The 27913-nt window shown below is 31.0% G+C and overlaps 3 protein-coding genes across 5 annotated transcripts in view; 1 reads left to right on the top strand and 2 right to left on the bottom strand.

Annotated features, from left to right (window-relative positions):
- Notum (palmitoleoyl-protein carboxylesterase notum) overlaps window positions 1–18448 on the top strand; it is a 37991-nt gene extending 19543 nt beyond the window's left edge. The window contains exons 2-12 of the mRNA XM_015524764.2: window positions 4870–4974; window positions 5083–5183; window positions 6772–6824; window positions 6923–7018; window positions 7096–7156; window positions 8473–8637; window positions 9417–9697; window positions 10211–10346; window positions 10783–11111; window positions 13842–13967; window positions 17147–18448. Of these exons, the coding sequence (XP_015380250.1) occupies window positions 4870–4974; window positions 5083–5183; window positions 6772–6824; window positions 6923–7018; window positions 7096–7156; window positions 8473–8637; window positions 9417–9697; window positions 10211–10346; window positions 10783–11111; window positions 13842–13967; window positions 17147–17292 (1599 nt within the window). The 3' untranslated portion in view covers window positions 17293–18448. The remainder of the gene's footprint in view (window positions 1–4869; window positions 4975–5082; window positions 5184–6771; window positions 6825–6922; window positions 7019–7095; window positions 7157–8472; window positions 8638–9416; window positions 9698–10210; window positions 10347–10782; window positions 11112–13841; window positions 13968–17146) is intronic.
- Window positions 18449–18502: 54 nt separating this feature from the next.
- Window positions 18503–21915, bottom strand: LOC107173996 (B9 domain-containing protein 1-like). Its single transcript, XM_015524782.2, has 5 exons — window positions 21222–21915; window positions 21018–21129; window positions 20068–20176; window positions 19772–19890; window positions 18503–19618 (listed from the first exon to the last, which is right to left on the bottom strand). Exons 1-5 carry the CDS (start codon window positions 21360–21362, stop codon window positions 19521–19523), a joined length of 579 nt encoding a protein of 192 aa, XP_015380268.2. The 5' UTR covers window positions 21363–21915; the 3' UTR covers window positions 18503–19520.
- Window positions 20069–27412, bottom strand: CycK (cyclin K). 3 transcript variants are annotated; one of them, XM_089227849.1, is made up of 8 exons: window positions 26969–27389; window positions 25983–26114; window positions 25804–25909; window positions 25670–25727; window positions 25288–25460; window positions 24184–24339; window positions 23095–24072; window positions 20069–20176 (listed from the first exon to the last, which is right to left on the bottom strand). In XM_089227849.1, exons 1-7 carry the CDS (start codon window positions 27185–27187, stop codon window positions 23129–23131), a joined length of 1788 nt encoding a protein of 595 aa, XP_089083975.1. In that variant the 5' UTR covers window positions 27188–27389; the 3' UTR covers window positions 20069–20176; window positions 23095–23128. The 3 variants fall into 3 exon arrangements, with proteins under 3 accessions (XP_089083975.1, XP_015380267.2, XP_089083974.1); XM_015524781.2 differs by lacking the exon at window positions 20069–20176 and having other exon boundaries at window positions 22588–24072; window positions 26969–27207; window positions 27312–27412; XM_089227848.1 differs by lacking the exon at window positions 20069–20176 and having other exon boundaries at window positions 22588–24072.
- Window positions 27413–27913: the final 501 nt, after the last annotated feature.

Below are 27913 nucleotides of genomic sequence, written 5' to 3'. Positions count from 1 at the left end.
AAAAATCGAATGGTTTTTTTCTCCTCTTCGTTTTCTTCTACCTCCTGCTCGTTCCACTTCCACCGCTACCACCACCTTCTCGTCATTGTCGTCGCCGCCGCCGTCTTGCAGTAGTATTCTCGCTCCTACCTAATTCGTTTGGAATCGGTTGTAAATTACACCCTTTGAAGTATCCGCCGGTGTGCGGCAGTATGTATAGTCGCTACTATAATGTACGCTTCGTATATTATATTGTACTATTGTAACTATACCTATATAGTATATACCTACAGTGTAATTCGACGACGAATTCGGGTTTCCACGTGCAGGGCTGCCGCCATCGTCAAATTCACGCAACACCCGTGATTAGATTAACTTGAGAGTTAAAAATTATGCGTTTTTGTTACATTTTAATTTTCCAGAATTGGAAACGAACAGTATTATTTTTTGTTTAACGGTTTTGCGGTACTTATACATGTATATTTTTATAACACATTAACACGATAATATGTATACGCTTGACAATCGCACACACCACACATGTACTGTACGATAAATTACGACAGTGTTTACGGTATAATCCTTCGCCGCTCGTGGATTATGGGAAAAAATCCATGCCACTTCTAGGAATTCTAGTGGTCAATATGAAATAACAACCCCAATAAAAAAAAAAAATACCAAAAGGTTCGAAACGGGTTAACATTAAAAGTTAATAGAACTAAACGTTATAATGGAATTTCAAAGAGAAAAAAATTTAGTGTTAGGTTTCAAAGAAAACAATATCTTATATATAATATTATGTGGGTACTCATCGCGTGTCTATTATTATATTATTATGTGATGTGGAATATAAACAACGTATTATTACGGTTCACGTTCGAACAATTTTTCAAAGAATGTTTTTACTAAAAATATAAAATATATAAAACACTGCTATAATTTTCATGTTGAAAATCATCTTAAAAATTATAATTACTATCATGCTGTTGCACACGCCGCCGATGATGTAGTTATAATAACAAGTTACCTATTATATTTCGGCTTTATACGTTAAGGATGACTATACAACAACAACAACAATGTACGCGTATAGTTATAATTAATAATATATTAAATTATACACTTGCGTTGACATGTATTATAATTTAATTAATACCTACACAACTATATAACTATATTCACTATTTTCTAATGGCATAGTTGAAGGGGATATTCGAGATCGTTATTTTGATTTTTAGTGTGTGAGGATGGTGACAGAATAATCATGATGTGATAATTTGTAATTTTCTTTCTATAGATATATATATATTAGATTATACATGATCAGGATACGTATCTATATTATGATAAATATTAGCAAGCACCAGTCACTGTCAATTGTGGGCTGTATTTATATTCTATAACGTGAGAGCACCATCGGAGTGGTTCAAATAATATTGTCAAAGTTCAAAACGTCACTACAACTGCGTTAAAAGTGCAATACATATTATATAATAACGCGTGTGCCTGTTCATAAGTAGAACGACATTAGGTGGGAAAAAATAACAACAAATGACCGTTTTTGTTTCTGTATTTTTCTTTTTTTTGTCTTTTAATCGAGCGAGCGCACGCGTGCGTGGTTGAAATCACGACGGTGGTAGATACGTATATATTATTATTATACGACGTTAATGAACACCGACAGAGATCTATTCGGTGACATTGCGCGCGCGTTTGTTATATTATTATGTTGTGCGAGCAGGTTTTTCACTCGTACCGCCGCCACTGCCGCCGGCGGACAAATTACGCGCGTGCACTCACGCGACCGTCAGTAACGGGAATTAAGGACGAAAAATTCCTAAGCAAATGGGGAAAAAAACACGAAAACAAGACGAGTGCACGTATGCAAGCGCGAGCAGTTTTGTTTTCGAATTGAAGGAATAGGCTGCCCCAAGTACGCACTACAGAGTGGTACTCGTGTCTACGAAAAAAAATGTGCACTATATAACACCCACCCAACCCTTGTAGGTGTTTCTATGGGATTCTCTGGAGTAGCCCGTGTCGACGATACTTGCATACGGCCAAAGAATTCGTCAAACCGATCGATTCACAAATTCTGTTAACATGCTACATGCCTACAAAACGTTTTACTCCCGGTAAATCAATCAAATCATAACTAGGCAATATGCAACTCTCGCAGCAACTTTTTCCAAATGTACCCTTATTTCTTCCGTCAAGATTATATCGATTATAGTAGTACATAATATATGAATATAAAATAATAATATAATACGGCATACAGGATACAGCCATTGCTTTCGCTTACCTTGTGGCAGATTTAAACTCGATTTTGGGTTGCAACTTTCAAGGGTGAAGACCGCCTATATACGTTCGAAGGTTAGTTGGTAGTTATTTAGTTAATTTAAAATGAACGATTTACATGTAGGTTGGTAACAAAGTTCAAATAAGTATAATACACAATTCTTATCAGTATATTATTATGTAGGTACCGTTTTACTTATTGCAATCGACTTCGACGTTATTATTAATTGATAAAATAGAAAACCAATTTGAAAACTTATACATTAAAATAACTACTATTCACAAAACTGGCATGCCATCGGTATTCGGAAGCAATGTGTTCGTCAAATCGAGCACCCCTTTGCGCCTTTTTACACCAGTCCTCGCGGGATCCGCGGTGGGTAAGTGACCCATTTCGGCACATTCATAAATTATTATACATGATGGGGCATGCATCTAACCGCAGTAATGTTATATTACATTATAATCTCGTGCGGCTTATTCAAAAATCACTGGGGCGCCATTGCAAAGAATTATGTCACGCGCGTATCAATCGCAGTACATGCAGAAATCGCATCAAGAACAAGCGACGACGAAGATTCGTTTAGGCGAGTGTAATTAACGGCGACAGCACGTCGCGGACCCGCGGAGGTCGCGGCAATTTTCTCTGATGTTTTGCCGCCCGCGCGGGCTCACAACACCGCTGCCACTCCGACACAATATGTATATAATAATAATATTATTATTATACTCACGCCGTCGCCAACACCGCAAACACATTCGTGTAATATAGCACGCGCATACGACATGATAATATTGTAATAAATCACATTTTAAGTAGGATTTATCGTTTACTTGTTGCAATGCGTGCAGCTGCAGAGGATTGTTGAAAAAATGCTCATCTCGTATACAATTCCAAATACTTTATGTTCTTGTATTTATTAATCTGCCAGATTTGTATTCCTATTATAATTTATTATATATTATTCGTTCCGTTCGCGATTCAGAATACTATGTATCAACTATAACGAGTGATCGAATACTGAATTTATTTACAACCGCACTTCAAACTTTAAAGCGATGGTCCTTCGCGATATACCACGACCGCGGTATGCAGCGACGACACAGCACGGGCAAGACGTATACCGTGGTGATGGTATTTGTGTATAGTAGGTATGACCGGCGCCTGCCGCAGTGCCGCGCAATGACCGCGGTACAATGGTAAATACGTAGCATCGCGAAAAGAAAGACAAAAAATAAATCGAATTTTTCCGATACGCGACCGTTTGTCCATTGACTGTTTTTTCCATCATTTATACAATTATACATATATACCGGTACCCATATTCCTTGCATTCCGCACGAATCGTTTACCCCTCTGGCCGTGGTCATCGCGCGTATATGCTGCTCGTGTCGGCTGAACCGCTCATAGGTAGTCGTTGTTCAAGTATGAAAAAAACAATTTGCGATAAACAAATCACGCGAATACGTATTATCGGACACTACATAGTTACTATTGATCGCAGTATGCATAATAATAACGACGCAAATAATGATTATTTAAACAGTGTGTAAATATTATGTGATAATATTATTACATGGGTAGGTAGATTGGTTAAACGTTTTGGAACAAATGCACTATACCACGCACCTCAAGAATTTCGATTTAAAAAAAAGAAAGACGTTGATTTCGAAACTGTTTGAATTTTTGCGTGGAGACAATTATTTTGGAAGTTATGGCCCCTCAAAGTTTGCGATCTTATGTTTATACTTATGCGCGCAACACTATTCTGTCATACTGTACACTACTGCCGCGCGTAAAACAGTTTTAGATTTTTTTTTTTCCCCGATGAAATATATGAAATGATAATCTATATTGTAATCACACCTGTTAAAATAACATAAGTATATTATAGTATATTTTTAGATCCTACCATTAAAGTTAAATAAGTGTATATCCTACGGACCTCGAGTTGGAGTGGGGCTCGCCCCCCCCCCCCCGGGGATAAATAGCAAACCTGGGGGAGGGGGAGCGACCCCTTTGGGGTCGTGGGGGGGGAGAGCATACCTGCTCTGCGGGTAGACGGATGACCTAACAAGTAAACTTAACCCTGTTAGTTATAGTAACACAATTATAATATAGCTTCCGCCGTCTATCGGCTCCGGTCACCAACTCATAGGACCACCTTCAGCCTACCTGCACCGGTCGCCAAACTCAAGTTGCTCTGCGCGGCAGTAAAGCAGTATGTCGCGCATGAGTATAAACGTAAAATCGCAAACTTTGAGGGGCTATAACTTCCAAAATAATTGTCTCCGCGCAAAAATTCAAACAGTTTCGAAATCAGCGTTGAAAACACGTCTTTAAAAAAAAAAAAATCAAAATTCGTGAGGTGCGTGTTAAAGTGCATTTTAGCCAGCGTTTTTAACGCGTCAACCTCGAAGGATACGATACCATATTAGTTATGATATTTTATTATTTTTACGTTTTTTACTTCCATATATATAAATCACGACGTTGTCTCATTATAGAATAGAATCTTTGCAACGTGCGAATGTGCAATATTGCAATACACTTGTTCTAAACGTTTGTACATGTTTTTTTGTTTTCAGATATTACTCTTATTTGTATCAGGTGTGTTCCTAACCTGTGAACCAACTGGCGCCCAAGATGACTCGTCGTTGACGTACCGAGTGTCTGCCCAACGTATTTTACAGGTACGAATTTCTGAGCCAGAGCTATATAATATGTATATTATAACATTTACAAACCAACATATTAATGCAACATTTTGTCTGACTGGTGTGTTTTGTATGTGCATATAGGATACCAGTAATTACGTGGAAACTCGTAGTTCAGAGCAAAAGTTTTTGAAAAAGTACATGCTATCACCTGACGTGACATGCAACGACGGATCTCCAGCAGGGTAAATACTAATAAGCCACTATAAATGTAATAATTACCTACGAATAAATTCATAGGCGTAATCTAGGTAAATTATTGGGGAAGGTGGTTACTCAGTGCAAGTTAAACAAAAATCTATATGGTAAAAATTTTCTATTGCTCCGCCCCCAGTTAAATATTTGTGTGGATAGTTCCTACCTTACCATCCCTGATTACGCACCTGTTAATGATGATAATAACAGGCTTAAAAAAGTAATAACAGGTATATGTAATAAATTTAACATATAGGTACTTAGCTATGTTACATCAACTATTATTGATAGGTATGGCAGTATACAACCAACCCCCTATAGGAGTAATAACTAATAATTTGTAAATAATTAATATGGTAAATTACTATTTAGGGGCCTGAAGTGTTGATTGATATTTGATACGTTTGCATATTTGTATTTAATGATCCACAAAACACTTAGGTAGGTAGTAGGTACGCAATGAATATTTCTGTAATTTGAATATAGTTGGTTTATTAGCCATATAACATTATTATTGATAAGTTGAATATTTCAATACAAGTAATAAAATATACTATACGTATTTTATATTTAATATATTTTTTCTACATAATACAATAATAATATATGGGCTATTATAAATTTGTATATATATATTTTTTCTTATTAGTCTTGAAATTATTAATAATTTTTGCTTCGACATCAAAGGCCATTAGCATTACATTTAATTACATCACAACATGTTTATTTAATTTAATATCACGGTCCACGATACCCATTATAAAGAGGTTGTCTTACATTCTAACCTTATAGTATATTAGTATTGATTTTATATAATTTATCCTTTTTATTGAATATGCTAGAATTGTATTTTGCTTTTTACGAGTATGTAGGTACCTTTATATTCTTTATACTAATAAAATGTCAGGATTTTCTACAAGTCACCAATAAGGAAATCAGTCAACAAGTTAGGAAATTTAAAGTCGTTTACTTTTGTGCATGTGCTCAATTTTTTTTTTTCATCAATTTATTAGATTCATCTGATTCAAGTTAATATTATTATGTAGGTACCTATACAATGAATTTAACTACTAATCAAAGTTAAATATGTGTTAAATATGATAACAAAAAAAAATTTAATATTCTTCTAAACGATCAGTAACACGTACCAATCAAAATATAATATGTCCTTGTTCATATAACCATGGGATATTAAAATCCTTGTTTTCCTTCATTTTTTTAACGTCAAATATGAATTGACGATCATCATAATACCTCCATTTTATATTTTTAAATCAATATATTAATTTGTTCTATGATTAATATATAACCTTTATAATTTCTATGCTTGAATGTTAGTAAATAATAATATAGATTATATATATTTTATGTTTTAATGAATTTTCAATTTACTAATATTAAAGATTATTTTTATACGTCTCTACAGTAAGAACTGTATGCCAAACATCGTTTGGAAAATTGCTTACTTGTTCGAAATTCAGAATAGAAATAAATATCTATGTATTAATTTTTATATTAATAATAATAATTAATATTTTTATAGAATAAATTTTAAGTTAATATTTTGTGTTTCTATAGATTTTACGTGCGCCATTCAAACTATAGTAAAACATGGATAGTGTTTCTCGAAGGTAATAATTAGACGAAAATTAAAATAGTTCAAAGAAATTTAAATCAAAATAATTACGTTATATTGTGTATTTATATGAATATTTTTCCGTTGTTTTAGAGGGCTGGTGTTGTTATGATAAACCAAGCTGTGACGAACGTTGGTCAAGAGCCGAATACCTTATGTCATCAAAAGAATGGCCCGAAACTCGAACAGGTAAATTATACCTACGTGATTATAAAAAATTTCATTAAAACTTTACTAAAAAAAAAAATTATTTACTTGCTTTCCAGGCGGAGGAATATTATCCAATAATGCGGCTGAAAATCCTTACTGGTGGCAGGCAAATCACGTGTGAGTATTTAATTATTTGGCTGATCATAGAGGAATTTGTATAATAATTATGAGTATAAGAGTATATATGTAAAAATGAAACTCTTAATTAAATGTGCTGGCATAGGCGCCCGCAGAGTTGTTTCTAAGGAGTACTAAATGTTAGGATTGAGGGAAAATTAAAAAATGTCTCCGAATTTCTTCAACTTCAAAATTTTTTCGCAAAGTCAGATGGCTAAATTCCCCAGTATTATTTTACCCTCCTTTTCCGACAAAAATATTATATGGTTGAACCGGGGTTGGTAAATTGAGTCCCAAATGAACCTAACTCGGTAAATTGAGTCCCGGGGAAAAATAGGTAATAGGTAAGTTGAGTCCCGGAAAAAATAAGGCAGTAGGTAATTTGAGTCCCAGGGAAAAACGATTTATATGCATTTAAAATTTAAAAATGTGCACTATAAAATTTTTATTTGTGATTTGTGAACATTTATTGACTGCATGTATATGATTTTGAAAATAGCAACATGCATTTTTATTGCATAAAAAATAATTATATAATTAATAAAAATGCAATTAAAATGCATGTTGCTATATTCAAAATCATATACATGCAGTCAATAAATGTCCACAAATCACAAATAAAAATTTTATAGTGCACATTTTTAAATTTTAAATGCATATAAATCGTTTTTCCCTGGGACTCAAATTACCTATTGCCTTATTTTTTCCGGGACTCAACTTACCTACTACCTATTTTTCCCCGGGACTCAATTAACCGCTTTCAAAATGTACCAAACTTATCTCGGACTCAATTTACCTAGCCCCCATTTGTAAAATATGTGATGTATCGTGTATCTACATCTGGAACTATTTTAAGCATGGACCGATTTCGTTTACTCCATCTTTCTTCCCTTAAATCGTCTTATAGATTTTTAAACTATTTTTTTAAACATTTTTGTCAATTAAACAGATGGTGAGCCATTCTTCTTTACCTACTATTGAAGTTCAACCGGGGCTAGGTAAATTGAGTCCGAGATAAGTTTGGTACATTTTGAAATGTTTAAAAAAAATAGTTTAAAAATCTATAAGACGATTTAAGGGAAGAAAGATGGAGTAAACGAAATCGGTCCAGGCTTAAAATAGTTCCAGATGTAGATACACGATATATCACATATTTTACAAATGGGGTGGGACTGATGGAAGGAGATAATAAAAGTGATCTTATATTATACAATATAACAAATTGTTTAGTCATTTTCTATATTAATACGAAAGTAATTTGAAATATATTTTAATAGTAAAATAACTTTGCTATGTAATTTATTTTTATATTTCAGTTTCGTACCATATTGTACTAGCGATATATGGACTGGTCGGAGAGCAGAACCACAACACGGATCGAAATTCACTTTTATGGGCTCCATAGTGATTAAGCAAGTCATCAGAGAGCTATTAACTATAGGTTTGGCCAATGCCAACGCTCTCATACTCTCTGGAAGCAGGTATTATATTATATTATCTATATATTACCTATAAATCAGCACAACTTTAACAACACGTTAATTTAAAGTTGTATTTCACAAGGAAAACATATAATTTTAATAATTTTATCTGTAAATTATTTTCTAATAAATATTTTTTTATTATACCCAGATTTATTTAAGTATAATTTTTTATAGCATTATATAATTATTGTGAATAATAATGTTGCAGTAATTACAGGCACTTTATATATAAAATTGACAGAATGTTATAATTTCGAGATTAGATAAATTTCGTTTGGACTCGAAAAAACATTATTATATACCTACAGACCTGCATTCGCATGTTTATGGGAAGTAGTCATGTATGATGATTGATCTCCCCACACCTTTATTGTAATTTATTACAATATATATTTCAATGATTGTAAATATATAATAAAACTATATTTTTATTATTACAATTAGGTAAAATTCCATCCCCTCTTTTAAACATCTTTACAATATATGCTACTGACTTAAGGTATACATATTTCATATAGATATAATATGAGGTAGGTACAATATTAAGTGTTGTTTATCAAAGCTGTGGTCAGTGACAACTATACTATACTTTGTAATTAGACTTCTAAAGTATTGCGAAACTACGTAGTATGATGAAATGATGACATAATAGAAAATAGCGATACCTAATAAATATTAATACATTTTAAGTTTTAACAAAAAAAAAAGTGTACCTACACTTATAATCGAAATTTATAAATAACAAATAATTATTATTTTTGTTTTTTTTATTTTAGTGCTGGTGGTGTTGGAGTTATGTTGAATCTGGATCCCATTCAAAAGATGTTGAGACAATACAGTGGCATGTCGGTCCATGGTATCACGGACTCCGGTTGGTTCATGGACCAACAACCGTACGATATCGAGGACGAAGGAGGTTCGTCGGCGTCACCGGTCGAAGCCGTGAAACTAGGCATCCCTTACTGGCACAGTCAGATACCATCCAGATGTCGGAACCTCTACATCAACGAGCCTTCCAAGTGTTTTATCGGTTACAAGATTTATCCAACATTATCGGGTGAGTACCTACTTTATAATAATTATTAAACTTACATATTACTACGCATAAACTGCAATACAATTCTATAAACAAGAAAAACATCTCGTCTGATGCGCTGTATCTTTATGTGCAGAGATGTCAACGCGAAGTTATACACGATTATATAATATGCACTTTATTGTACCTATAGTGCGCAGATCCCATTAGCAAACCTAAAACTCGTCAAAAAATATCAACTTAAAAAAAAAAAACTATTTCAATGAACCTTAAATAAAACCATAATTATTGGTCCAATAATGACATATTATAGAGGTCAATATACTTGCGTTATCAGTACTGTAGCTTAAAATTGTAATACCAACATTTTTGGGTCACTACCACTTTTTCTTTCAATCCGAGCATTATCGTTCAGATTGAAGGTTCAATGGTGCCCCATATTCGTGGTATAAAATGCAGCATGCTGGTTGATAATCATTATAAATTAATTATATATAAAAATTAACAAAAAAATCATCCGACACGTTGTTGCAGTCCCGTTGTTCGTGTTTCAATGGCTGTACGACGAATTCCAGCTGAAAAACGACGTCGGCACTCCGGTCACCAAACAGCAATGGGACTACATCCATAAGATGGGCGAAAGACTGCGAAAATCATTACTAAACGTCACGTAAGATCTCTACCTATGCATACATATCTATACCATATATTATAAATACATAACATATAGTGCATTTAATCTATGCTCTAACCTACTGCCTGTACCAGTGTATATATAACAAGCTGCAATGCCCCGTATATTAGACGTCAAGTCGGGCCAAAACTTCACAAGACTTCCGATTGCATAGGCGTTATCTGGGGGTGGGATAATAGTGTCTTTTTCCTTATAAATTTTCAGTTTTATCACAGACGGTTTATCCAGGGGGGAAGAGGCACCCACAAATAATTTTCGCCATTATATTATACCTGTTTCCGAGTGGTTTTGTGACTTGTGGACCTTCAGGTCACAATTGTGTCTGATGTCAAATATACATAATATTTATTATACGTTACCTACGTATTATTTAAGTACTAATTAGTAATTACTGTTGTGCTCGTTTACGCAGATCGGTGTTCGCTCCGTCTTGTGTTTCCCATACAGTACTCACGAAGAAAGACTGGAAGAACATCAAGATCGACTCGGTGTCCCTCCCGACGGCATTGCACTGTTGGCAGACCGAGACGAGGTTTGCGAAGATTAATGGCAACGGAAACAACAATAATTATAACAATAACAACAGCAACAAGTCTAGACCTGGCCGAGCGAATGGCAACGGCAACCGCGGTGCGGGAGTCCATAACAAGAGACTGACGAAAATCGACAGACATATGGTGGCCGATAACGTGACCAAAAAGAAACAAAATAAGATGCATCGCAACGATCATCGATCTGGAGGTATACATATTATACATGTATAGTAACATATTGTGTACTAAACTATATTGCTATTTTTTGCTGCGGTGGCGGCATAAACTTATATTTCTTGCAAAGCTGTTGTACTCCTAAAATTTCGCTTTTCAAATCGAACACTAAATGCTAAATAATGTGTGCAAAATATTGCATCGAAATATTCATAAAAACTAGTTTGAAATATTAATACAAATATGTACAATATACAAAAATAATAATTGGCATATGCCTAAGCATTTACGCAACATGGTACAATAATTCTGGTATATATATTGGTATAAATAGAAGACATTATATTAGAATTTATAAGAATTACATACATTTAATACATTTATAAGAATAGGCATTACCTACACAGTGTGACGACAATATAATTTTCAAATCAAATCCACGATCTTAATCGAATATTTTAGACTCTGAACGAAGTAATGAATGTATTGATTTTACAATGATGTGTGTTTTTTTTTTATGTTTGTTTTTATGTCTGTGTACAGCATAACTAGTCGAAATAATGCTTCAATTTCATTCAATTTGGGGGTGGTTTCCGATGTAAATGTGAATATCCTTGGTGCATTATAGAGGTCAAAAGTAAACATTTTCCAACAGTTTTCAAAAAAATCGAGAAAAACAAAAAAAAAATGACAGAAAAACGAGAATTTTTACGCAAAACCAGTTTTCGACCAAATCGATATTTTTATATGGTTGTATTTCAAAAAATAATCACTGCAAATACTTGAAATTTTCACCAAATGTTAATGTTAATGATATCTATATACAGTTTAATTTTCAAAAATTTTCAACTTTTTTTGAGTTATTTATAGACCACTGAAATTTTCAATTTTTTTGAGAATTTTTTTTTGAAGTGTCGGTAAAAAAAATGTTGGACGACCAAAAATTTGGAAATTTAATACACGGTTCCTTATGAGTTGTTTTTATTGTAGCAAAAAAAATTAAAAATCGTAAGTCACAATTTTTTTTAATAAGCGTTTAAAGTTCAAATTTTTATGAAATCTGTCGAAAATGCGAAAATTTGCAAGTAATTTTGAAGTTGAAAAATCATAACATTTTTTGCGTTAATAACTAAGAATTAAAAATACAACACTAAGTTTTCCATAAGTTTTCCTTCAAGTATCTATAGAGAAAACTCGAAGCATCATTATAGGAAAAATTTTAAGTGCGTTTGAATTTTAAATTTTTACGAAATAGCGTAACGATAACGATTTATCCTCAAACGATTTTAAACATTTGTTATTATTCAAAAAGTATAAGTCATAGATACTTGAAAAATTTGACCAGTTATTTAGATTGGCATTTTCTTTATATGATTTAATTTTCAAAATATTTTGACTTTTTTGAGGTATTTATAAACAACTGAAATTTTCAATTTTTCTGAAAATATTTTTTTGAAGTGTCGATAAAATTTTTATGGCCCTATCAAAATACTTGAAAATTTAATACAAAGTTCCTCATAAATTATTCTTATAGTGATTAAAAAAGTATAAAAATACATAGGCACAATTTTTTTTTATTAGCATTTGAAGTTCAAATATTGACTTAATACGAAAAATTAAGGCAATTTTCATATTATCTTAGATCGAAATTCATAAAAGTTTTTCTTTTTAATTCTAAGATTTGAGAATTTAATACAGGCTCATAATATAGTTTTGCAATAGCAGTTGAAAAATAAAAGAAATATATAGCCACATTTTTTTTTTACATGCATTCAAATTTTAATTTTGACAACCTACGTAAAAATCACGAAAATTCGTAAATTATTTTATTTTAGAAATTCATAAAAAATTTTCCTTTTATACCTAAAATTTGAAAATTTAATACAAGGCTCCTAAAATATTTTTACAATAGCAGTTGAAAAATAAAAGAAATGTATAGTCACATTTTTTTTTATAAGCATTCAAAGTTTGAATTTTGACAACATACGTAAAAATCACGAAAATTCTCAAATTTATTATAAGCTAGAAATTCATAAAAAATTTTCTTTTGAAATCTAAGATTTGAAAATTTAATACAAGATTTCTTACAAATTTGTCAATCTTTATCACAAAAAAAATGTCCACCGGAAATTCAAATTAAATTTTTATTAACATTTGAATTTCAAATATTGACAAAAATTCGTCAAAACCATGAATATTTGCAAATTATTTTGTAGGTAGTTCAAAATTCATAATATTGTTTGTATTTATATCTAAGGTTATAAAATTTAACACTAAGTTTTCCACAAGTTTTGCTTCAAATAGCTATAGAGAAAATTTGAAGCGTCATTATAGGAAAAATGTTTTGAGCGTTTGAGTTTTAAATTTTTATGAAATCGCATAATGATAACGATTTATCCTCAAACCAGGCATTCATATATCTATGATAATATAAGGTATTATAAATTATGATAACTATATGATAACTACACTAATTGATTAACCATGTCTTATGCAAAATGCGTCTTAATTGAAAAATAAAATATTTGTTTCAAAATAGAATTTATGACAATATTTAAAGATAATATATTCTAGACTGACAAATCATCTCCGTTCAGAATCGTTTCATTGCATTCAAATTTAATCCCATCCATTACAGTAACCTACTGTACAGCAGAGCGACATCCACGACTTACCCGCTTATTTTTTTTTTTTACTTTTATCAACATGCTATGGAACAACAATGACTTTCTCGAAACTAATACTGTAATTATATTTTGTATAGCAATGGTTCATAAGAAACGCAGACGTCACCACAAAAATCACGGAAGCTGCAGACACCAACACATTCAGAGCTGCACTTGGCCGCAATGCAATAACTCGTGTCCAAAACTTCAAAATCCAGCAACTGGTAAGGCCGTTTAATCGATTTGTTACAAAATAAAATAAATATAAGTTATAACCATTTATTAGGTAGGTATACCTATTATGATTTAACCCAAATATGTGGTTAACTTTTTTTAAACGTCATATTTAAAAAAAAAAAACTAAACACCAAAACTTATATGTTAATAAACTAATAACACTTAAGAGACGCCTGATATATTACATTAATATATAATCTATATCGTAAAAACACAACATTTACGAAATAATATAACGTGATTTTAGGCTATAGACGATGATGAGTTAGATTTTGATTTTTAACACCAGTAAGTACCTATACCTAATAACTTAAGTACCTAGACTAGGTACCTACCCAGGTATACCTAAATTAAAAATGGACATACTACTTACAGTTGTCCCATACTCTCGTGGACCCAAATTTATAAAATACTAAAATAGACATTATCATCAGACGCTGTACTGGTGTAGGTACCTATACTTATTAATCGGTGTTGTACGATTGACTTTTGAGAACGTTTTACCTTTTTAGCAACACGATTGAGAACAATTGTCGGTATTTCTTGACAAAATTCACCTTAAATTTGTATATAAAATTAACGAAAAATGTTGCGATTAACAAAAGACTTTCGGCATGTTTGCTTTTGATTTTCGATTTTTTTTTAATTTTTAATCTTAAACTGACAAATCAAAATATAAATATGTTGTAAATAAATATTAATTTTTTAAATTTTGATCTTAAAAAAATGCCTTAAGCTGACAAATAAGTGATAAATGTATTGATTTTACAATGATGTATGAGTGTGAGTGTTTATTTTTATTTATCAAATTTAATTCCACGTAAGTTTATTATGTAGACTGTAACCAAAAACTCAAAGAAATATAGTAATTGATAGGTATCTATTATAAATTTTATATTTTAAATTAATATGGCAACGTTGCATACAATTTAACAGGTAAAAACGTTCTCAATCATGTTTAAAAAAGGTACAGCCGATAAGGACCGTTCTTAATCGTGGTCTACCCTTATTAGTTACATATTTACTATTTACTTCCTAGTTATCTATTTCATATCGATATGGTTGTATAGTATATTAACCGATTTAGATTTTAGATAGTAATAGAGAAATTCAATATAAACTAGCCATTTTAACAGACCCAATTATGCACAGATTCAGCATTTCTGCTATTATTAATTATTAAACGTACAATTATTTTGTTATTTACTTAATGTTTTATTATTATTATTATTATTATTATTATTATTAAAAAAAGATAAGCCCCCTTGGATAATTCCTGGCTACGTCACTGCATTGACGCATTCTAAAAACAAAATCACTTTCAAGGACGCCTATTAAGAATATAAAAGGAATTAAAGAGACATGTCTTGCCTCAGAAAACAAAATAATAGAATAATAGTATGCAAAAAAATATATACCAATACCCAATAGCTAATACCATGAACTTTTGTCCAATGCTTAACGCTTAATCCGTGAACCAATCTACCAGTCACTTTATATTCGAACAGAATAATATAGATTTTAAAATCTAGTTTCATCTTTCTCCCCCCCTCCCCGAAATGTACCTTATGAGCTACTCTTTTGATCACTCTCAAATTTATCTCTGATTTCAAACTCAGACCTAAACTAAAAAAGAAGGTAGGTACCTACTTGTGAACTGGTTTTTGACCTCCGTCACTTGTATGTATTCTGAAATCAAGTATCAGCTGGTGTGACCATCGGGGTTTTTAGTGACAAAGCCTGGCTACATTCATATGCGCAAATAGGGTGGGGGACTTTGGGGGTGATATAATCATCTCCGTTTTAAAATTAACACCCTCAAATAATGTTAAGTTAGTGGCTGAGGGTGAGTTGCGGCCCGACCTTTCGTTTCCGGTGTTGGAGACCGGTGAATTCCGGCCCGATAATATTTTAGGTATTGGTTAGTTGCGGCCCGAGTAGGTAATCATCATTACATATGTACCTTACTTATTTAATATATATTATATTATATACCTATTACCTATGTACCGTATAAACGAATAACGATAAACGAAATGTTCAATACGTATGGGAAGTCATATTTTTGTATAGGTATAATATGATAAAGATAATATAGATCGTTTTATCGTATTATCTACCATATATGACTTACATTATGAATGCTTTGATTTTTTTTGGACATTATTATCATAATATATTACACCAATTTATTATACTTTTTTTTTTTATTATTATTTATTATTTAATATAATGTCATAATATTAATATATTATGTTCTATAATTTTATGAATACTTTTATTTTCTTTACGACCAATATTAATATAAGAACGACAATTTATACTAGAAAATACCTACATAATATTGTGATGTTTATAAACTATTACTATATATAGACATATAGTATATAATATATATTATATATATGTAATATATACATTATCGTATGGCCGCAATTCGTACGTACCTTTCATAAACCCGGGCCGCAACTCGTATGTTATTTAGGGTTTGGGCCGCAACTCACCAACACTGAGGTTAGTATTAAGCACCCTTAGTTTTTTTAATTGGAATTTGTCTATGATTACACGTAGGTACACGTGTTCTATTCTAGCCGACAATATCTATTACGTGGGTCAGAGAGAAAACAAAATACATTATACTGATTGTTGACATCCGCGTTCTCTTAAGCCTTAATTAATAAACTAATATAAATTATTGAGTATGTAGGTAATATTAAAAATCGACGACATTGTGTTAGGTAATAAATGAAATAATTGAACAGACTAAATTTTAGGACCAGTAAATTTTTCTGCGGATAATAGAATAGCGACTAGTAATTGAAATAAAAAATAATTTAATTTAAAAATGTACTTGTATTTGTTTATTGGGTGGATCATGACAAGTTTAACATGTTAAATTACAAAATATATGAATCAAATAGAGTTAATCATAGATTTGTTAATTTTTAGTAATATTATCAATACCAACAGAATAATTTATACTAACTAAATGACTAAGTATACAACTTAACTCTGTATGCTTTACTCAAAGTATTAAATTGATGGATATTTGTGTTTTAATATCGAATATAAATAGATGTTAAAAAACAAACGTCTTCCATCATAAAAACCTGTTAGATGTTTTATCAATCTAATCAAGTTGTTACAATTTGTGCTTTGTGTACAGGCGAAGAGGTGGACTTCATCGAGCTGTTGCAGTCATTTGGGGTGAATATACCAAACCTGTCGTCCGAGCTGGGAATCGACATGGAATCACTAATACACATGGACCAGGAAGAGTTGCTGAACCTGCTCACTCAACAGTCCAATTAAACCCGTACGGTTACGATTATCAGCATAGTTTGGGGGGGAGGGGGGTTGACAGTAGGTCGAAGGATGGGTGTGCATTATGATGTGGGATAAGGGATGAGTCGACGCGGGACTTCAAATATAATATTTACCGGGGTGTTTTGTGTCTGGGTTTTACTGGAACGCGTCAAATTTTACCAAAAAAAAAAAAAATATTTATATTAACACTAATAAAATCGTTTGTACATATTTTTTCTTTTTTATAAAATTTAGTTTACGAAAAACAGTCAATTCGTCTCCCTTTTTTTTATGTAAATAAGTTATTTGTACATTTTGTTAAAGGAAACCAAACACTAAAATAAAACGTCGAAACAGTAATTACCTACTGCTTTGATAGTATATGTGTACTTGAACTTGGTCACATGTAAGTACAATATTATTATTCCTTTTTAGGGACCAATATATTTTTTTTTCAAATACACAAGTACACAACTGTATACCAAACAACCTGTTCCTTGATTTTTTAAACTAGTTTAAACACCTAATGTTTTAATTATTATAAATGCTTAATAGTAAGTCAATATGATAACGTAATTGTAAATTTTATAGATGCGGTTTTTAAATTTTAAATAACCATAAATAAACCATTATATTAGACTCAATTAGCTACCTTTAATCTACGTATGTACCTGTCAATTGGATCAAGTCATACAAACCGCATTTATGAAACACCAGACATTAAACAGTTTAGTAATAAGAAATATTACTATTTTAGTTAAGGAATTATAATTTCCAAACTCCCGACTTCGAATAAGCCATACAAATTAATTGGAAAAAAATTAATTTTTGTCGACATTTATTTATTCTTTTTATATACAGCAGTTTTTAATTATTATTATTATTAAGATAAATTATTGATTAATTTTTATAACATATAAAATAACTATTACCTACCGATAATTAAATTATTACTTTTGTACTTATAACAATGTGTGAACAATTTTTTATTTTAAATTATGAAAAAAATTGTATGTAATCATTAAACAAGAACCAATTTTTATAACATTATTTATTTTAAATGTATTGCATTGTGCTTATAAATATAATTAATGAGTGTGTGTGTGTGTGTGTGTGTGTGTGATGACATAACATGGCATAAAATAAAATAGTCTCCAAAGTTTTGAGTGTTTTTATCATTTTTCATACTGGCATTTTGTAGAAAAAAGTCCCAGACTCTTAAAAAAGTTGTTTATTTTACACAGTTGCATATAATAAAAAAATAAATAGTGAAAAAAAAAATCTTTATATAATCAATGTTTGTGTCAATATACATGTTATGTTGTACAACTCAACAGTTTATTTTCCACAATCAATGAATTCAATCAAAGCGGAGAAATACTATTTAATGGATGAAGCTTAATATACTGCTTGTGTAAAATACACAATATTTAATTTCAACTGTGTAAATCAAATGTTTTAAAACTGCAACCCCTGAATATATTAATTTCATTATAAAATTTTAAATAATTTAATCACTCATTTAATGATGATGAAAAATATAATTATCACATTCCGTCTGCTATATTTTTATAGTAAATGAAATTTGTATATGTTTTTTTAAGGTTTGAGTTTGTCGTGCATTTTTTGTTGCTCAAATATCTTACAGCTACTAAAAACAATGTTGCTTCATCCATAGAAATTTCAATTTTTATTTTTTTTTTATAAAATTTTTCCATAGTTGGATGATTATTTTCAAAAAGCTTCTGAAACCAATTTTTCACCCTTCAGTCACATTATTGTTTGTTTGGTAGCTCCAGTGTCCGCCTGGCCATGGCCCCCTAAATTTTTTTTTCTATTTCCAACTTCTTATTTGTTAAGTCTCATAAATTTTTGTTTTCTTGTCTTGGCATTTTCCTGTTCTATGTAGGAAGTAGGGACCATAAAAAGCATTTAACAAATTATTTAACCAATTTAATGTTTAGGAGCAATTTTTTTTACAGGGCCCAAGAGTCTTGGGCCAAGACACTTCAATTTGGGACCCCTTAGAAAAACTGATTTGTTGGCTTATGGTGAGAAAGACACTGGGTGACCCCTAGTAACCCCCAACTAAGGGGTTAGGCTATGAATATAACACAAATAAAATGATAATATTATAGGTGAAACGTTTTTTTCTATGATTGGGACAATTATTTTACCAAATATGGTTTTTAGAACTTTTTTTCTCTGGACCATAATCAACAGCAGCTTGATGTTCAACTGTTATTATCGTTTTCAAAGCCGTAATGATGAAAGTCTTTGAACAAAACATTGAACTTTATCCAAACACATCCTTGACTTCTGACTCTAGTCACTAAAAAAATATATATTTAACAAGTTCAAAATTATTTTAGATTAAATAAATTAGTGAGAAAAAAAGAAATTTATTTGAATTGTTATTTATGAAAGAAACCAATTTGAGAAAACTCCACAATAATAATTTTAAAATTCAATGAGTATTTTATACCTTCTCTGCCATCGCCCCTAGCTAATAACCGTGCGTCTATGTATTCTGGTCTTTTACCCGTCAACCATGAAGTCAGTTTTTGTAATGTTGAACTTGATTCAGGAACAAACATAATCATCCTGTAAATTAAAATTTAACTTTCTATTAATATTATTGAATAATACAATACAAATATTAACAAGTATAAATATAGCACACTATTGGGCAGTCAGCTTTGCTGTACTTGAAACCATTGATTATTAAATAGATAATTCTACAATCAATGCTTGTAACAAACTAACATAACAAATACTTACTCTTCAGAAGATTGTCCATTAACAACTGGGAGGTGACATACTCCATAGCCTCTCACAACATCGTTCCCAAAAGTATCCAACCCATAAACACTAATGATTAGTTGTGGCCCTAAAAAGGTGGAAATTATGTCATTATTCAAAATCAAATTAAACTAATTTAATCACAATTTAAAAAAATCCAAACAAGTTAAATACACGTGAAAAAAATTGTTTGTGTATTTTACTAATAACTAATCATAAAGCTAATACTCAAATCCATATAATATAATTTTGAATAAATGCTATAAATCAATAATTTCAATGTACTATATATGTCAAGTGACTATAATCAAGGTTAACACCTTATTAACAACTTCAGAGTTAAATTCTAAATAATTGGATTTGAATCCAGTGCAGTTTGCTATGTGCTGTTGTGAATTAGGTACATTAAAACATTAAGTGGTTAAGAGGATGTCAGCACTGTTTTTTTTCTCTGACTCATGTGCAACATGAAAAAAATACATGTAGACAGTACCTATCATTTTTTTATATACATTTTTGAATAATCTGAGAGTAAAATCACTCATTATTAAATCGATAGAAAATAATATTTTTGAGAGAACATATCAATTTGTCTAAATTATTGTCTTGAAACAATTTAAACATAATTTAAATTTACAAAAAAATGGTTTTCATCATGTAAAAAGCCGAATCTAAAGTCAAATAATAATAAAATATAAAACCAATATGTCATTCCCTCGAAAATATTATCCTCTATAATTTTTGTAATACGTGATTTACTTCAAGGTAACTCAAATATCATAAAAAAATTTCAGGCAAAACCATTTTATCTGTCCTACATGGGCCTGAGAGAGATAACAATTATTAAACTGACATACTCATAATTGTGCCAATGAAAGAGAAAAAAACAGAACTAATTTTAGAGAGCCACTATGTTCAAAACAACGTACACCCGTGAGGATTGGAACTCTTGAAAGAAACGTCTAACGGGAAATTCCATACGACATGTTGTCTTTCATCTTGGCTCTTTTGAGCGATTTGCGATATGCCTTCTTCGATGCCCTATTTTACGGCATAACACACAGATAAGACTTAAAATACAATCGTGGCGAAAAAAATCTGCCTCCGAAATGCTAAGTATGAGGGGCACTTACGGTGACGATTTCCCAATCGGGTCCATAGACGAAAGTGTACTTGCAATACATGTTGTCATAGTTCGGAAAATGAGCTTTTTCGATTTGACCGACGACAGAGACCAGAAACACACCACCGGACGTACTCTCGCCACCCGACATTTTCAGATTTCCTTTTAATTTGCTGGGTGACTTTTTTTCGAACAAACGAGACGAGAAAATTACACGAAACTTGAAAAAAAAATTACGAAATCAGCACAGATTTAAAGAAATCGGATTACAAAATACAAATTATATTATCAAATTTTGAATAAATTAGTACAGAATTCTGTGATATTAGTAATAAATTAAAAATGTTCTATTGGATAATGGAAGCCGCGGACGCCGGGCAATATTATTTTATCGCGATTATCAGTGGTCACGTTTTGGAGGTGTGACCAACTGAACGACAAAATCTTTGAAGACATCGAGTTTTCTTCCCGCGACACGGCTTTCGAACGCGCTCGTTGACGTATTAGTTGACGATAATTGTGTATTTGCGTCCCGCCGACATTAAATTTTGCGCAGCGAAAAATAGCAACAAAGTTCATTAATAATTTTATATTTCCATAAACTAACCACTTTACATACGGCACATCAAAACAACAGAGGAGCGAGATCAACACTATATGCCGTTCAACGAAATCAATTAGAAAGATTACTGGAACATCGATATCGACCATCAGACGACTGAAGAAACTATAATTGACTAATAGATAATTGTTATGATATAAAAAATAAAATAAATATGTTTTTAAAGAATATATTAATATTAATATTTTTTTTTAAATATATGATTCTATAAATACAATCTTAGTTTTCATTCGGTCATCAAGCTTGAACACGGACGATCAATGCTATAGCCTCAAATATAAAACTTTTGTTTGAGTTTTATATCTGTGACTTCCATTAGAAGGGAACGCATATAAAAAGTACGAAAAAATAGTGTTCAAACCGCATCTCAGCTGAAATTTTTTTTATTTGACTTGTATTTCATTTTAACAGAATCATATTTATCAGGTGAAAAAAATTCGGATCTAATACTGTCATTCAAGATGTTATTCAGCTGAATTATTATTCGATTTAAATATTTGTCGGTGGAATTGTTTTCAGACTTATTACAGATTTCGATTGGATCAACACGAAAATTGTATACCTACCAAAAACAATAATATCCAAACAGCTACGATGCAAATTAAAACTATTTTGTCATGAAATCGATTATTCCGCAACTTATCTCACAAAAAATCGTAAAAAAATCTCAGTCTGCCACAATTGTACCCGATTATTACCCGTATCGATTATTACTCAAAGTACAACGCAATGTACCAAGCAATATCAAGCAATATATTTCAACTAAATTAAATATGATTTATTATAGCACATTCATACTTTGCAATCATTAACAGTTATTACTTATGTAAAATAATTTACAGCATTGGTCAATAAACGCAAAAACCAAAATTGTAAGGTACTTTAGACTGGTAATTACATTGATATAGGAAAATTTCATTCATAAGCACAATTAATGAAATTTCATTAATTGTGCCTGTAAATAAGAATTTAACACTTGTATATAAAAATTAAGTAAGAATATAAACATTTTAAAAACAACAGCTGTAACTGTATTAAAAATATATGTAAATTTAACCTATTTACAAATTTCATAATTGTAGAATTAAGTCACTTACATTTCAGTCATTAACTAAAACAGAAGTATTCTATAATAGTTTAGAGAAAGGTTATGGGTATATTATTAGGTATAATATACCTACATTCCAATAATCAGAGCACATGCGTTACAGAATATATCTGAAATCTTAAAAATATTTGTCTATGTTAAGTGCTAAATTACCTTTAACTGTACATATACATATATAAAAGAGCAACTATCGTCTTTGATATGGATGATGCCGAACTTGTCTGTTTTGGTATTGTGGTGGAGGAGGTGGAGGTCGATTAGTTCTTGTATTAAAACCACGTTTATTTGGCGGATTTCTGAACTGAAGGTAAGCAGGGTCTGAAAAATGTTGACTTCCACCATCAACATAATGCTGACCACTTTCACTGCTGAAATGTGGACCGCCATCTACGAAATGTTGAGATCCATTTCCATAGCTACCACTAGCAAAAGCCCCATCTCGACTGAATACACGACTTTCGTTGTATTTTTGTCTTTCTTCATATGCATCTTGCATTTCAAAATCAGTGAATGACTGTGTTGATTGCTGTGTCATGCTTTCTCTTTGATTATAATTTTCACTATAAGATTGTCTCGGAGGAACAGATTCGCCCATAAACTGAATAGAAGATGCCATTGTTTCATGTGGGCGATATTGCCCAGATACTGAAGATATCAGATTTGGAGGCTGAGAAAACATAGAGTTTGCAAACGATTGAGGTGCATTTTGAAGAGGAGGATAAGGAGGATACATAGGGAAACCTGAAGGAGGTATTGGTGGAGGAGGTTGTATGGGTGGTGGTGGTAATTGAGTAACACCTGGTGGAATTAACATTTGATTTGGTGCTGGTGGAGGGGGTGGAAGTGATGGAGGAGGGGGCGGTGGTGGCATTGTAGGCAGTGGCGGTCTTGTTGATGGAAGTGGAGGTGGTCGTTTTAAGGGCGACTGTTGCAATAACAATTTTGGTGGTGTGGGAGGTGGTGGCAAAAATGGTTTTTGAGCATTTAGTGGTTTTGGTGGAATATTAGAAATTGATGGTTTAATTCCTGGTGGCATGGGTAATAATTGCTTGGCTGGTGAGGTATTTGGCGTAGTTATCAATTTCACATTTTTCGTTATAGCTGCTTGCATCGCTTGTTCAGGTGTAAGCACTACAATAAAAACAATGATACAAATAACACTTAAAAACTATAGCTATAAAATATGCCATTAAAAGCTTTTTAAGTCACAGAAACAATAAAAGCATATGAAAAAAAACTCACTGTATTTAGCAGCCATTTTTTGCAACAATAATTTCTGATAAATGGACTGTGGGGGTACAACTTTCTTGGGAACTATAAATTTTTCTTGACATGGAGGTGATGGTGGTGCATTTTTGTCTGGAGTTGAATAAAGATCCAGAACTTGATGACAAATATCTAAAAACAAAAAATTTAATAAAATGTATATCACAAATATTTATTTTAACATACCAACTGATGACAATACAGGGATAATACAATTTTTCACTAAGGAAATTTAATTTTTCTGCCATTATAAATGAAATGCAACTTCTTTAAAAGAGCTTTTAATAGCATTATATGATTTTACTTTTAACCAGCCTTGTGACACAAGGATCTAAATTATTATCCTATGTAATGTTTTTTTATAATTGTTTAAAAGAATTCATTTCAATATAGATTTGTTTATAAATTTGGAGAAGTATAGGCAGTACTTTGTATTATAAGCAATAGTTTCTTCTCAAACACATTATTATATATTTCAATTATACTTGATTATTTATATATAATCTAAGTAGACAAGGTTAAAAAAAAGTAAGATAGTAAGAAAATAAGATCTGTGTATAGTGAAATAGACTCAATGCTCCAGGTGGTATTTTAGATCTATAAATAAGGGTAAGCAATTTATTCTTATCATATTTTTTATTTTATTTTTTTATTTGCCTTTTAGTATTTTTTTTTAAATATAGTTTATTAACAAATAGTATAAGACAATAGTAGATTAAACAAATACCATTCAGACTTGATTCAAATAAAACTAGAGAAAAATGTTAATGAGAAAAATATTTTTTCGAACCTTAAAAACCATATGAAACCATACCATAAGAAAAAAACAACAAAAAACAAATGACCATGAATATAGTAAATGTATTATGAATTTATGGAGTATATTTCTGCATTTCCTGTTATTTCAAAAATAAAGCTTAGACATAATGATCAGTATTAATTTTTTGATTTTATTGCTTAAAAGCATTACACCTTTAGAAAATCCATTACTCACAAAATCATAATTTCATATAATATTATCTTCTAATTTAAGTTCTAGCAAAACTATTTGTATTTTTTTAGTAATATATTGTAACTAACCTTCAAGCAAATCCATATTCATTCCTTGAACAAACATATCCCACCAACGTAAATGATTTGGCGTACGACCCTGCCAATCATTGAGTTCGAATTTACTTAGTTTACATGCTAAATATATTAATGAAACTGCGATAATCTCTGGTTCCCACTGAAGACAAAGAGTAGTACATAAGCTGCAATATATGACACTTTCTATAGAAACAATTTTTAATTTTAACTGTTATCAATAGAAATCAAGGACAGACTGTCATTTTCAATTGAACTGTTTAGTGGAAATGTTGTATGTAAAATTTCAACTAAAAATACCATTAAAGATGTTTATATTTAAAAATGTAAGAAGCCATGTCCAGTCTATCCCTAATGTCAAACAAATAATTTTTACCTATCATTTACAAATGTCCAAGCCATTTGAACCATTTTAGTTAGTTTAGTCTTATCACCTGTTAAATAAAACATCAAAATGTTATAAATCCTATAAAAACTATAATTATGAAAATATTAATACAAATTACATACCTTTTAAACATTTAGCATACTTTAATAAGAACTGATATGGATGATCAACTTGTAGATCAAACTTAATTGTTTGCAACAATATACGTTCAAGTACCATTACTTCTTCCTAAAATATTTAAATATTTTATGAAGAAGCAATAAAGTAGTACAATATTTATCTAAAATAATAACAAACTAACCTTGGGGTCTAACCCAAGGGTTTCGTATTTTTCCTCGGGTAATATTGCTTTAGCCAACTTTATTATGTCTTTACACTTCTTAGGTGTTTCTTCAACTTTACCAGCAAGAAAAAGACAACAGCATGCTGTAAGCTGAAATAAAAATTGGCACATACATTAAATTAACATATAATAAAGCCAAATAATGTAAATATTATGCTAGATGACAATAAATTCAAATTTTAAATTATGAAAAAATGTATTGATTGTAATATACAGTAGTACCAATTATTCCTTTAAATAAATTATATTATTTCAAGATATTGTAAATAATTATTATTACAAATAAAAAATGTGTGTTTGGTCTAATTCATTAACGGTTATATATTATGCTAAATTAGCATTAACGTTATTATTGAAACAGTGATAACCTAAAAAAATTATTATGTAGGTAATTGGAAAAATAATAGAAATATTAGAAACAAAATGGTTTAAATACTAATGTAGCATATGCCACATGGGCATCATGGGTGTATCCAAAACTTAAATCAAAACTCGAAATACTTGAAGATACTTTGGTGGGAGGGTTTATGTATTTTTAATCAATTAATCTGAACATTTTACTGTTTTACAGATATATTGCAACATAATAGAGTAAATAACCACACAATACTGAGAAGTACAATGACCATGATTTACTGTAACTACGGCAGAGTTTGTAGGCCTACTACAAGTTTTTTCTTGTGAACATGTAATGATTAAAATAGAAATATTTTAATATGGTGTATTTTTATATTCTAAATAATTAACCATCGTAGTGGATTGCATAAAATTGCGTTTATTCCTATGTAGAAACAACTTTGTTTAAACAAGTACTGTTTACAATCACCATCCAACAAGCAATAAATTTACTCTGGAACCGATATTCTAAGAAAATTCTAAGTCTTTTTGACGGCTTAAACATGAATAAAAATGCATTTTGCATATTTTACTCATACATTACTTACATATCTAGGAAACGTTTTGAACGAATGATACATATAAAAACGATGGAAGTAAACGACACCAGTGGCCATTGTGTTGTAGCCCAAATCCATCTTCGTACCAGCGTCTATGATGAACCTTGCACCTTCTTGACGGTACCGAGACTCTCTCTCATGTGGTATGCCATCCTGAGCTGAGGCGGTCCGGTGAAGCTCGTCCTTGTCGAAATACCAAAAGGCCATTGTCGAAGTACTCAACGAGTCTGCAAGTCATAAATTGTTACGATGTGACTATTTACAGTTCAGAATTCAGACGTGAAACACTGAAATGCCGGAGTACCAGACGTCTTTAGTCTACAGTTCAAACCTTAATAGTCAAGTCGACAATCGAGTCAATCGACACTTCGACACTTCGACAGTGGATTGTGGAAAATGGAAATAACTAAAGAGCGGTTCATATCTCTACCAAATAAACGTTTTTTATCAAAGTCATGGAATAGAAATATTGCTCGATCAATAAATGGAATAAACGATACGCAAGTGAATACTGTATCACTTGCCGCTAAATTTATTTCATTTAAATTTTAATGTTTTTGTTTGGTTCAATCATGAAGAATAAAGATAATATATTATAATCTTTATTCTTCATGGGTTCAACGCCCATTATAAATTATAGTACAGTGAAACCTCTGAATATCGGACACTCTCGGTCACCAACATTTTGTCAGTTATTTGGAGGTGTCCTTTATTCAGAGGAGATTTTTTTTAATTATTATTTGTATAATAATGTACTATTTATATTATTATTATAATGTTATTAGTTTATTGCTTATTATTTACTGTAAATTATTACATTTTTATATTTTTACAAATTATTATTTAAAGTATATTTTTACAATCAAAATCAAAATCATGTAGGTAGATGTATTCTTAAATTATTTTTGTTTGAAAAAATCAGTGAGCTTTGTC

Source organism: Diuraphis noxia, unplaced genomic scaffold (genome assembly GCF_037042655.1).
Source record: "Diuraphis noxia isolate RWA-SAM2 unplaced genomic scaffold, SU_Dnox_SAM2 contig0004, whole genome shotgun sequence".
Lineage (NCBI taxonomy): Eukaryota > Metazoa > Arthropoda > Insecta > Hemiptera > Aphididae > Diuraphis > Diuraphis noxia.
This window is presented reverse-complemented; position numbering and strand designations above follow the sequence as displayed.